Below are 14,156 nucleotides of genomic sequence, written 5' to 3'. Positions count from 1 at the left end.
GACGTCTGAAGAGGAAGATTGCCTGCATCAGACGAAAGTTGTCTCTCGGCAACCACAAATTGTGGTGTTGGAGACATTTTTTTGGGTTATTAAAAGAGATTTGCAGCTTTTCATGGTGGAGTAGCAAGTAAACTAGATAGGTTTGCAGTAGCACCAATGTTAAATGTACATTTGGGGAAATACAATCCAGGGACATAATATACATGTGGGTTTATGAGCAATTCAGGGACATAATGTACACTAGGGGTTATGTGCAATCCAGAGACACCACCCTAGTACTGGTAGAAGGGACAGTGACGTTTGCGTGCGAACAACTTTTGCTGTCTGGGCAATAACAACCATAAAAAGAATAAGATTTTTAAAAATATACTGTACTATACCGGAGTATGTACGCGTACATGTAAATGTCGCATTTACAAGGCTTTCTTGTGAGAATTTCATTTACAGTTACTGGTTCTGTACCAGAAGTTGACTAAGGCTGCATCTGAATCTGCTGTCTAGAGCTAGGTCTAGGTCTTCACTCCATTGGAAATGCGTGGAGACGCGCAGACAATAGACCTATCCGTAGCTCTGGAATCCCGTTTCGGACACGGCCTAAATATCAGTAGCTACCAATCCAAACAGTGGCTTAAAGAATGAGAAAACGTTATCGCTGCAGCCACTGCCTAGACATTTAAACCAAAGCCTAACGTACATGTAAAGTACATAGTTATCAATAAGACACAATCTTTGCGGGCTACATGTATGGCCATGTGCACTAGTGAATACAGATCTATGCCCACAAACAGGAGAACTGACATCCAAGCAGCTATCTAATATCCTGTATTGGCAAGTATTACTTCCTCCATTTCCAGAACTTGCTCCCTCCAGATTAGTACGCTGAAGACCGTGGGCACATGTACCCCTACATGTGCACAGTAATGGTAACAACATCTAGCGATCTACGCACATAACGAGGAAATGGGTTACAGAGAGGCTTCCTGGGAGCATTAATGTTTACTATGAACACAGCTCAGCGATGATGGATGGATCCTTGGATTCTATTCCCTGTCTGCTATTAGTGACTCTGACCTCCACCATCTAATTCAATTCCTTCACGACTTCATGTGCAGAGCAAGGCCTTCATTTTGCTGATGGATAGGCAAGGATTTTTCACCTGTCGTGTACCATACTATTGGCACTTCAATTACAAAATCAAATCATGGGGGGAAGTGCCCCAGCATAGGGGGAAATGAGAACATCTGTCTGCACATGCTTATTACATGAACATGTAGTTACCACGGTTTCCAAGTTTCACTTTGTTACCTCAACTTGAAAACTGCACAGAAAACGAAGTTACTGTTTCATCACACCATGGAATGCAGGACACCTTCAATGTACATTTGTACCTCCTTACATGTAGTACATACTACATATTGGACTACTAGATAACGGATCTGGACCGATTACCCTCTCAAAATACATGTACATGTTATGGAAGCTGGGGTAGTACCAGTTAAAGCATTCAGGACTGAACAGGTACAGTAATCCAGGGGTCATAGGTTCAAGTCTCACTCAAGTCTCAAGTAAAGTTTCTCGGCTCACTCTCATAAAAGCAGTCAGAGAAAATCATTCATCCCAGAAGCGAATCCAAACACAACCTCGTCTTGCCCATAAATTGAACACAAAGTCCTAACCCAAGGATTGCAAAGGTGCGAAGCAATGACTAGGTCTAACGTGCGTGTCATCAGCTAAATCGGCAAATGCAAATTCACACTCTATTGACAATTGCACACCAACTTCCAAGTACCCAGACATGTAAACTTCTCGAGATGTCAACACCTGATGACCTCCCTGTGCTACTGCAGCACGTGATATGTCAACAAAATAAAATAAACACCGGATCTTGTGTTCATAAATTTAAAAAATCTTTCACACAAAAGTCATTGGGGCTTGGGGTCAACTCAACTTATTTTATTAACCACATCCTCCGATTTTCAAGCAACCTGGTGGAGGCAAACAAAAATACTCTTCAACCCTTATGAAGCACAAATAAAATGGCATGTACATGTAGGCTACTGGTACTTCTGATTAATCTCCCAATTGGTACAAAAATAAATCATCTCTTACAAATGTACATTGCTTATTAAAATTTCTCATCTCACCCAAAACACAATGGCTATAAACTGTATGTTTTTAATTGTTTAAAAAAAACTGAGTCTTAAATATGAATTTAAAGCTCAATTGAAAATATGGTACACAAACTGTTTACTGAAATGAGACTGATTTTTTTCCAAATTCTTTCATTTTGTCAATGTGCTTACAAATTTAAAATTCATTAAAACTTTCACCAAATGTGTGTCCAGCTCAAATGGTCCAATACTGTACATGTACACCAATGTACATGTACAGTAACTCAAGCTAACAATCCAAATATCTTGAATGCATAGAGACCAATATACCGCTATGCATCCCGACCCTACAATATAATTTTTCCTGGGATGACCAACAACTGCGTAAATTATACAGATTCCAACCATAGCTCTGCAGACTCCTACCAGCTGTGCCAGCGTGTATCAATGTCTGTCCGTGCAGTTTTCCCCGGTCCCCTTCCCACTCAGCAGGGACACACAGCGAGTCCAGTCTGACCTCAAGTCTCCCTCGCCATAAATCAAATCCAATGGGCCTATTGCTGTCTGTCCCATCCAGAAGGCTGCTGCTGACAGGGACAGGGTTGCTGCTCATTAACAATGGATATTAGTCTCCATTCAGGGAGCATTTCAGGAGGATATTGGCAGAGTGTGGGAGTAATTAAGCCAACATGTTCAGCACCATTGGGGGAATGTTAGATAAGTACGCAGGTGCTGAAATACAGCATCTTGCAATGTGGTCACTCTACGAAGCTTTTTTTCCAAATGCACATTCAAGCTACACTTTCTAATAACCACGTATAATTTGTAACACGTACAGTGTACATGTATGTACATTGCACATGTGTACATAATAGTGTCAATCATGTACATTGCATCCTACAAAGCTACGGTGTCATAAATCCATCACATGTCAATCATGGGTCAAATCAAAAGTCATCTTGAGCCCAGCAAGTACACTGTAAGTCACCAGCTACTTCTATTCAAACCACATGAACTGTGACTAAGGCATTCCTTTGTTGCTGCTCAGCTTCTCTTGTGAATGAACTTTTGCACTCAACAACAACCAAAGAAAAAAAAGGGGTCACTATAGACAAGTACAGGTACGCGTCGAGTTTCCCCGTGTAATGAGCATTCAGGAGGGAGTTTATAATCAAGCTACATGCAGTCTTTAAAAAAAAGATTGTGGCCTACAGATGGCAAGCCTACCGTTACCATACCGGTGGCTCTATGACGAGCATTTCATAGCAACGTTACGTCCCTCCCACACAAGCAAAATAAAGAAGCTGATCCAAGAATTGTTCCCCTGCTCAATAGGAAACGCAGTAACTGACTCTCCCCGAGAAAAAGGTCATCTTAACCCCTACCTCGCCAAACTCTTGACTCTGAGGTCTCACAGACTAAGTACACCGCTGCGAAAAGAGCGTGCTGAAGGAAGCAAGCCCTCCAAATCACTCAAAGAAAGAAAAACTGAGAAGGATAAACCATGAACTGCTGTCTGCAATGCAACACTTACTTCGGGTTTCAGGAAAACATCAAACGTGAAGAATCTGCATCAAGATTCCTTGGTGAACTTTAGATTAAAATGCCTTCAACTTTCACAAATGATTTCAGATCAAATAAGTAGGCATGACTTGAAGAAAATATTGGGCAGTCTGACAAGTCCGAACAGTGAAACACAGTCTTTTATTCCATTCTGCTTTCTGGCTGGGCATATACATGTACATGTACATACATGCGTACATGTTCGCCAATGGAATGTCTCGAAATTTTTTAGATCACTGCTGTCCAAGTTCAACACAAAATAATAGGTATTAAAATTAGTTTCAAAGTGGAATTATGAGCAGTGCACAATTACTATGTACGTATGTAGTACGAGAGTTGCATGTGCCTCGATTCACTTGTGTACTCTCTGCAAAGACCTGGTTAAATGGAGCAGTATTTCAACAACAGTTGATGTGTGTACATGAACATGCCAACAGGAGATTCTACTTTCCCACAGAGTCCTCTTCATTTGTACATGTACAGTAGGCAGGTACATGTACATGTACTTGTAAACGAACAAAGCTCTGTATATGACAGGTAGTGTTACATGCACATGAACAGTATGTACCTTTGATTCACTTGGTGTGTCCATGAATTTATTTTCACTCTCTGTTTCTGAACACTTTGCAAACTGTTGCCTATCGGAAATTGGTCTATAGGAACCAAATACCGGTACGTGTAATTCTGTTAAGTTCTCCAGTGTCGTTTTTATTAGTGATGTGCGTACTACAGCAAGCATAGCAACAATGATGCATTGCACGTTTCCCTCAATGCACAGACAATACCACAATGTCAGCTGTTGTCAAGATCATTCTCGCCCAACTTGTCCCCCTTTTCTTGTGCCCAGACTATCCTCCATGGGACAGCCGCCCAGCACAATAGAGCCGTCTGCGCCAGCGGTTGACAACCCTAGCTGAGCGCATTCAGCTGAAAGCCTTGGGTAAGATAATGTTACAGAGAACTGTGGAAACATGGAGTGAAGTTTCCCTTGCTGCAGAATGCAAGCTGGAAAAGCGGGAGAAAAACTCAAGGGAATCGTCTTCCGCTTTTGCAGCCAAACAGGTGAATGTTTGAAGGATGGACAGATTACTTGGGGATGAGTTTTTCTACAGGTGTTAACAGTGTGCACTAATCTGTAGCAGCGCTGGAATTACCCATACATACTAAGTAAACATTTCAAAGGTGCTAAAATATACACCTGTTAAACCTTTGTCAGTTGAATTGGAATGCGAAACCCAACTACAAACATGCACAATGTACATAACATTTGGCCAAAACCATTTTGAAAATGGGCCTACAAAACCTGAACTACATGTACCGTACTTGAACCTAAGAGGACCAAGCCAGATCCAAGGCTTAGAGTGACTGAAAGCTTTCAGGACTGAAGGATCAGCCATACATGGTTTCCTGTCCAAAATATGGCCCAAGTAATGTGACACTGGACAAAACACACTTGGGTTTCAGTGGACTTAAGACAATTTTCAACAAAAAATTCCTTGTGGTTAATAAGGTACATTACATGTGCTTGTACATGTATATCATGTTAGCGACACAAAAGAATTAGTTCCAAATATTTCACTGACCCCATAGAACTGCAACTAGACGAGAACTGTGCTGACGACATGGTGATCATGCAACCTTTAGTACACGACACGAAATACCCTACCAGTGCATTGCCATTGCACAGAATTTGCTCTTGAATTTTGTGGATGAACATGTATGTACACGCACTTGAAGGAACGCACTTACAAGATACTTCATTTGTCGTGTACAAAAGTACATGTAGTGTATTGACTCCCATTTTCAGCATTTTCTAAATAAAAAAATTTATAGTTCCTACAGTTCCTAGTATGTCCAATAGTTCCTAGTCAACAAAAATAGCAAGTATTCAAACCATAGCCAATTTCCTGCTTGATGTCAGCAAAATTTACACCCAGTTTTATTAGATATTCCTCAACTAAACAAATAATTAAAAAGCTAAATATTACATGAATGGTTCTTTACCTGTATATTTAAATTACAGACCACAGTCCTTACATTAAAATATTCAATGTTTAAATGTATACCTACAGCTTACAATCAAAACCTTCATACACCAACATTAGGATTAGGGCCTACTGCGAAATCCTCAGGCATGAGGGCTCATCTCCAAGCTCACGTGTCGTGGGTTCCACAAAACGTTAACACTGATTCTAATTTAAAAAGGTAACAACTGATTCTCATTCAAAAGAAAACAATTGATTTTCATTCACCATGTTCACCTGCATTAAGGTGCCTTTCCACATGAGCGTCAACACTTGTGCCAAGCTTTGCTCATGCGTGAAAATAATTCCCGGAGTGATTTTGAAGGCTGAACACAATGCACACATCCGTGAAAGTGAAACGCATGAATGCACCCAGAAAGGTACATATGGACAGGATGGAAAGGTGCCTTCAATCACTGCGCTCACACTTTTTTCCCCTTGAGATGTAGGTTTCAAACTTTCAGCATTTTGGCATTTCTTTCCCAGCAAGGAAAGTTTGTCTTCAAGGAAACATGCTGATTAATCGCACAAGATATGTAGTCATGGTATTTGGGCGTTGTATGGTTAAAAGGTTTCAAAGTCTTTGTCTCAGGTCTACAAATCTCGAAGTGGACCTAGCATGCCTAGGCCAGTTGAGCTTTCTGAATGTGCCTCTTAAAATGCACATGATGTACAGTCCTACTTGAAGTAGGCCTAGGTGCCACCATAATCAAATCTTTGGAAACCTCCACCCAAATGTTTAATTAAAGACCGTGTCAACAGTCAGTGATGCAGGTCATCAGAGGAATCGCAGAGAGGAACAAGCCAGTTAGTTAGAGTTGCATGACTGACAAACATATGTTCAAACTCACTTACCCTGTAGCCTAAAAATGTAGGCCTAGGTATACTGCTTGGCTTGGTGAACTTCACCAGACTGGGCAGTGGAGTGCTAATATGCAAAGAGACAGTAGAGAATCTCCCAAATGCTCACGCCACAAAGGTCAAAGTTTGTACTTTTACTACTTTACAGGAGCGTAAACCAACACGGATCCTTGCAATGTTGTACGTTCGGATGATGTTCCCTGTCTGTAATGCAATGCTTCTTTCATGCACTGCGCGTATGGCACAATATTGCCGACTGGCGCAACATGCACCCACGTTCCACGCTGGCCACCCAGCACACATATACAACATGCATTTCTAGGTGACAGGTGACTTTTTGAGGGTTGGTATGAACAGCGCCCTCAAGAGGCAAGATTTTCCAGATAAACTTTCAAAAACTTTCACAGATCTATACATTCCACTGCTTACAAAGCTGTTTTCGACTTTTATTGATTTTTTATGTCAGAAGTCCGAAAATAATGTTTTTTCTCTCTGATATCTCTCTCCAAACCCATTCAATATGTTATTTCTCATTCCAGCAAGCAAAAATCTAAAACTGTCAGACTTGTTTTACAAAATAATGAAATAACAAAGAGGAAACATGTTCAAAATCACTATTTGAGAACACAGTGTCACTTCAAGGGATAAAAAATTAACGAGTAAAACATTTGTTTCACAAACCAATGACATTCAGCTATTAAATGATGAATTTTTGGACACCTACTTTTACCCTGGAATGTTTGTTTTTAAGTTTATAAAATGCCAGCATGAAAGACCTAAAGATACAACAAATATACTCATAGTTGTAAAAATGTTTTAGAGTGATTTTGCAACATCAGAAAACATTCAATTGAATTGAAAATGTTTTCCTGTTGTTGTTTTTTGATTCATTTTCTTCAGTACGTGTCGTAACAAGCGGGGACATGCATTGTGGCCTGGGGCCCAAACCCAGGGCCTGCCCGTCCCCCATGTTCCCCCCTCACTCAGAAATTAGAGAAGGAAACAGGGGTGTCACAAGAGGAGGCAAGTGGGGCACTTCTGCATCCCCCCCCCCAAAAAAAAAAAATGAAGGAAAGAGTGAAAGAAATGATAAAAACAAGAAAGAGGATCAAAATCACAAAGTTTTGGCTCATGCAGTGGTTTGGCCCCAGTAGGAATCCCCTCCCCCCCAAAAAAAATGGATCCCCACCCCCGAAAAACTCTTGGCAACACTCAGGGTAGGAAAAATTTGCTGATATCTGCCTTGAACAGTATTGTAAGTGTGACGAGATCCAGCAAATGAGGACCCACAAAATGTCCCCCTGCAAAATGTGTGCCTTTTTTCCCCAAAATGAGAAAAAATAACATGATACTTTATTAAACTGTGCAATATAAAAACGTAAAATTCTGCTAAGTTGCGACTATTGGAGTTGTAGTATCAGAAAAAAATTAATTATTTTAGTCTTTACCAGAGTCAGAAAAGCGCCTCTTCTCTTAAAGTGCCCTCAGCTTGCAGGCAATTTTAACCAATTCCACTGACGCAGAACAATTTCATACTTATTTTTACACATCCTCCTGGAAAAAAAAAATGTAATCCAACACACACGAACCAAAAAACAAAACCTCCAAAATGTGGCCTAGGATGGAGTTGAAGTAAACTGCAGCGTGAGTAATTGAGATGAATCAAACTCAGAAATTTGCTGCATCACCTTGTTCATCGCACGCATGCTTCTCCTCAAACTACTCACCCACACTGCACTCCCAGTCCTCGTCATCTGCATCACGCCTTGTGAACCGCGACCCCGCTTCAACGGATATAATCCTATTAGAAGGTGCAAGACGTGCCACACCAATGTGGACAGGTCGCCTTGATGAGGATGCCCGGAAGGCCGACATGACAAATCCCAAAAGAGCAACAGCAACCAAATCCTCTACCGTATATCAAAATTCCCAATGTGCCACTCTCAGATGCTGAAGCACCCTTCAAGGTTGGGCGGACAAAGACAGATCCTCCAAGAAATTAAGGAGCCCACAGCTCTGCAGATGTACAGAGATGCACACATCACTAACACCATCAAGATCCCATAAACCACTCAATACGGTAAACCTCTTTCCACGAAAGACCGTATTTTTGGTCAACTTCCTCAGCAGCTCAACAAGATGCACTGGCATCCCCAAAAGTCCCACCTCATCCACTACACAGTAAATCTAATGCTCTAATTTGCGGATGGATCCTGCTATAGTTTTACCATCTGATGAGTGATCAAAGACAGATCAATGGAGATGAAATAATGTTTCTTGTAAACCAATCCAACCGACTGCCCTCACCCCAACAAAGGCTGCCGACTGGTTGGAGAAATGCGACCAATTCTAAACAGTTTCCCATCTCCGCCTTCCAACATCACCGCTCTGTGAGAAAAAAGTTGAGTTCCAAATATAGCTGGGCATTTCTAGAGTGGCAAACCAAAATAAACAAAAGATTCTCTCACTGTCAAAACAAATGATTGAGCTGGGAAGAGTAACTTGGCACCCTCCTGGCTTTGTGGATTTTTTGATGTTTGGACAAGGACATTATGACTGTGAACTGGAATTTGGCAAAATGCATGGAAAATACTGTTTGCTTTTATCTAGATGCCACACAATTCTGAAACTATTCAGAGGAAATGTAAAAGCAGGTATTCCCTTCACTGTAGAATAACCTGGGATTAACTTTTACAAAAGTTATCAACAAATTGAAAATTTCTACGCCACAGGCGAATTTCACTGCAAGAAACATTATGCATAATAATTTTCAACAGATCTGGCAGAATGCTCATCAGTGTGTATCTCTGTAACACAGCAGGGAATCCCACAGTAGGAGAGAGGACATAAATTTTGAACAGTTGACATAGGAGAGCCAAAATGGCTTCCTTATATACAACGTAGCCCCTATTCCACATGGGTAATTCCAGAAAATAGGGGTCCAAAAGTGTGACACTTTTGTGTCCCTGTTACTTCTGACCTTTTTTGTATTTGACATGAAAATATCACCAGAATGGATTACAATTTGTTTGGCAGGTAATTTGCATTAATTCATCACTCTTGGAAATTAGAAAATGTGTTCTGGACTTACAAAATCATATGTCAGATGTGACGGACACGAAAAAAATATGGAGCCCTAATTTCTGGAATGACCCACATGCTTATGATTTTCAGCAATCACATAGCAGCTACTGTCTGACGAGCACTAATGACTTTGTCCGCAAACACCTCCCCTGATCTCTCAGGTGCTAATATTCGGTCTGCGGCTCGAGAATATCCATCAAGCCCTCAGCGTCTTGGATTTCCCTGCCTCCAAAACAAGGCACGGCCAGCATCTGACTGGTCCTCTCTGCCGGCCTTGAATTATTGATCATGCTTAGCATACAGAACATAAAAGTCAGCGCACTGAGTCTGCCATGGGTTGATTCATGGGGGAAGTTTCGGTTGGACTCACGCTCCGGTGGGTGGAAAATTGGATTTGATGAGAAAGGCCACAAATTTTCAACAAAAATTATACAATTTGACGGATGAAGTATTCACAAAGCAAAGAAGTTTATTTGTGTATGACACTGACCTGCGCTCATTAAATGATTTCAAATGACTTCATTTTGATTTCTTAATTATCAGGTCCTACTGGCTATGTCTCACAATGCTTCTGTGAATTTTTCATGTTTAATTCATTACATTCTTTTAGTTGTTGTAACTTTACAAAAGAAGCCTGAACGACCACATTGGCCCAATTTAAAAGGATTAAAACCTCGCATCTTTGATCTTCTAATTTTACATAATTTTTTATGCACCCTAGACAATTTTGTGGTGAGATGTTTCAGCACAAAATTTATTAACATTCAAAAATTAACACAAGCATTTATTTCTCACAATCTTTTGATACCCAAATGTTTACCTTTGAAGAAATATTTTTTTCATGAGAAAATAAATATCCCCCCCCCAATTTTTATGAGCATTGTGCAATGTAGCTGAATGGGCCCTAAACAGAATCTTGAAATTTTCCATATCCAAAAATCAATCAACTTTTTGTTATCCTCACAACATGTTTAGGATGCAGAGCAGCCGCCCATCTTTATCGAGAGCAATTGTCACTCCATTGGGATAAAACTCAATTGCAATAAAGCTGGACAATTTTACAAGTCCCACTGTGAGCACGCAAAAAATAAAAGAATCAAGACTATCAAATATGGCCAAGCAAGGTGTTGAAAATCCCAAATCCCCTACCACCTGCTGTGTAATTGTTAACTCAGTTTATATTCCCCCAGGGGACAGTGGTCAATTGGGAGGGGAAAGACAGCTACATGTACATGCAAATTGGGTCAGACTGCTGACCAATCACCTAGCAGAGCAGGCTGACAATATAGTGCATAATCATTCCTCTCGAGGTAATTTGTGAGGCCGGAATAAAACACATGCATTTTTTTCTTTCAGGGTGAGGTTAATTAAATTGGTTTGTTTAATTGCAGGCATGCAACAACCTGTCATGGATGTGAAGAAGAGGAGGGATAAACAGTCAAGTGGAGAAACCACTATTTTTGGAATAAAAGTTTACACCTGTTAGCCTGTGTGAGCAGGGCATCAAGAAGAAATTCTTACCTTACTACTCTTTCAATTCGGAACTATCAACAGTTTGATCTTTTTTTAATATAAATCATCAACTGTCCATTCAGCCATAGCTGGTGGTTTAAAATCAAGAGCTTCATTTCTTTGTATGATTTCCTCTGATTGTCATTGTAAGACAAAATTCCAATACTTAGGATTCCTGCATAAATGCCTACGGAGCCCCCTCCCCACATAAGAACTCATCATTACATACTTGTAAATGAAAAGAGTGTATATAGACAAAGTTGGCTTGATCATGCTTTAGCATTAGGAGGGAAAAAACAGACCTTCCCATCTGTTTCTTTAGGTTTTTGTTGCTTTATGTTTTGGGCAATTTACACACTGCCTTGGGGCACAAACTTTTACCCGGTTACTGATTGACTTCAAAATAATCCTGATCTCCGCTTGCCTAATCTTCGCATGGTTTCACTTCAAATCACCCAAGCAAGGTGAACCCATGAACCCATGCATTCAGAGTGGCTACTACTAGACAGAAGCTCCAATGGCCCCGTGAGAAAACAGCGACAAATCATGAAAAGGGCAGTCACATCAAAGGAAAGTCAAGGAATTCGAAGGTCCCTATACTGAGTCTATCCCTCAGTGTGCAAACTGCATAAAATTTGAAGTTGAATGTGCATGGTACCTGCAGGCCCCCAACCTAAAAACAGTGTCTTTGATGGGTGGGTGAAATTTTCTAAAGAACATAAGAAACTCAGGAAGTAAACTTGATTCCCCACTTCTTTTCGGAGCCTAGAGTTGTTGCATAGTGCAACTGCAAACTTGAACTATTTACTTCACCGTATTCGGGTGTAACTCTTCACATCTTGCACACACAAGTTTATCTGAAATTTCCCACCACTTCTTTTACACTTGTATACACGTACTGTCTGTGCACCTGTCGGTGCAATCTATTCTCGTAGTGATGTGTGGTGCTGTGATAATGCAGACAATGGTATGTACAACTCATGGGAAATAATGATGTGCATGTTTAGAAAGCCCCTCTGGGCATTTTCATGTCGGTGAGATTTCTGCCCGGGAGATTCTGAAGATAATGCCACACACCAGTGCAGAAAAGTGAAGTTCTGTCTCAACAACCCATGCCATCTTATTACATTTCACACTGTGCTTTCATTTCTGCTCACTAACGTTTGCCTCAGCCACGGCCCCCCATACAAAACTTCAAGTTTCGCACATTCGCATGCCCGGTATCGATCCCATCCGCTGCTTGGCAAGTCGTAACCTCCTGCTCATCACGGTCCAATGGCAACCCAAGCGCCTGCGGCCAGCTTAGCAAAATAATACTGGGCCTGGAATTTTTTTTTTGCAAGGAAATCATATCATTGGGGAGCTGCATGGGAAAATATCTACAGGTTATGGATGTGTGGTTTCAATAGTATACACTAGGTACTCCCGTGCAGAGGGGTCATGGGGTGCATCTCCGGGAACAACAGCAATCTACAAAACCACACAAGTCAAGAGGAGGACTTTTAATCAAAGTGAGATTTCATACCAATACCTTTGATTATGTTAGATGTGAGAAAGCTTTTTCAGAATGTGATTCAATTCTTAACATGCGTTCATTCTTAAGAGGCTGGCAAAAATTGACAGGTGCACTTGGATAAGAAAGGATCAACCCGCCTTTACAATTCGCATGTACACATGGCACCATGCATGTTCTTCAATGACAATGAGTTTGTGAACATCTCCTGAATTCCTGTTCCTAACAGGCAACTGTACATGTACATAATTCTGCTGAAAAGAAAAGACCAACACAGGCATTTTTTTTCAGGTGTAAGCACTGTAAAGAGAAAAGTTCACTCTGCACTTTCTGTCTCTCCCTATCTCCTGCTGAAAGCAAGGCAAGCCAAGTGTGAATGACAAATGACAGAATTCTAGGCACACGCACGAATGTGCTTTAATGCTCAAACATCTTTCTCAATTTTAAAATATTTTCTCATATTTGAAGCTGGCTTAAGTAGTAATTCTACTGCCTACTCACAGCTTCATCTCCTTCTAAAATTCTTCGGAGGGGGGAGGGCTGACGCAAGGTGTATAGACATTCCCTTTAACCCCCAGGAAAATTTTCCTGTATTGATTTTTCCCCTATAGACACAGAGAGAAAAGTTATATCAAGCACAAGTCTGCATGCCCTGAAATCTTAAAGAAAATTTTTGAGGCATAGGTAAATTTGTCTCCACAATTTCATTTTGTGGACTATGAAGGAAAAATTAATCCCTGGGTCTTGGTCAGGAAACATGAGTGCCATCCCTCATGTCTGGAAAGATATTAAGTTAACGGAATTTAATTTAGAGAGAGATTTGTGGGATAACTACAGTTTCTGCATGGTCAAGGAGCAGCTTCATTTATTGTACTACACATGATGCACACAAAGGGCTGCATGAAAAATTATGAAATGATCCATGTCTAATTCTCCAAACATGGATTTTTTATCTTTGTGATTTTCTCCATCTATATAGGGTAAGGCATATACCTTCAGGGGAACAAATTTCCAATGCAGTGTTTGAGTTTTATGACTGTCAAATACACTCTTCTATTCTAAAATAGCTTTTAATCCAGCTAACAGTCCTGAATCCTCTATTTTCAAAACACCCGTGGGGATTTAGGGTTAAATTAAAAGTCTCGCTTTACAGCAGGGCCTCCTCTCCAGATGTCACCTTCATTTTCAACTGGACGGATTTTTCTCATTGATTAATCATGTTAACCTGAAAAGAACAGAGTGAGATTACATGTACTTTTGTCTGTCATATCACCATGTGTTCGATAAATCTGAAGTGACTGTGCCTTCATGGCTAGCTTGACTGCACCAAACCAGCTTAACTGCAAAACTAATACGTAATCCTATCAGGCTCCGCAGAGAACATGTCTCCATCACTGTCCCACTGATAAAAAGGAAACTGTGCATAGCCTTGGACACAATGCAATGGATCAAGAAAATTCTACCTAATTTCATCAGTGGTTGGCCTCG

General features: G+C 40.7%; 1 protein-coding gene across 5 annotated transcripts in view; it reads right to left on the bottom strand.

Moving 5' to 3' along the window:
• The window catches only part of dmd (dystrophin), a 173,713-nt gene that overhangs the window by 148,508 nt on the left and 11,049 nt on the right, over nt 1-14,156 (bottom strand). For 2 of the 5 annotated variants that reach the window (XM_087146939.1, XM_087146940.1), the window contains exon 1: nt 8,287-8,714. The exons of 1 other annotated variant lie outside the window; for it this stretch is intronic. In XM_087146939.1, the coding sequence (XP_087003065.1) occupies nt 8,287-8,434 (148 nt within the window). In that variant the 5' untranslated portion in view covers nt 8,435-8,714. Of the gene's footprint in view, nt 1-6,553; nt 6,843-8,286; nt 8,715-14,156 lie in introns of those variants that run through there. 2 more of the 5 variants (XM_087146942.1, XM_087146943.1) reach the window with 2 other exon arrangements.

The sequence above is a fragment of the Acanthaster planci genome, linkage group LG15, assembly GCF_054643075.1.
Source record: "Acanthaster planci isolate LZ-2023a linkage group LG15, COTS_SCS, whole genome shotgun sequence".
Classification (NCBI taxonomy): domain Eukaryota; kingdom Metazoa; phylum Echinodermata; class Asteroidea; order Valvatida; family Acanthasteridae; genus Acanthaster; species Acanthaster planci.
Note: the sequence above shows the minus strand (reverse complement) of the source record. Positions and strands in the feature narration are given on the sequence as shown.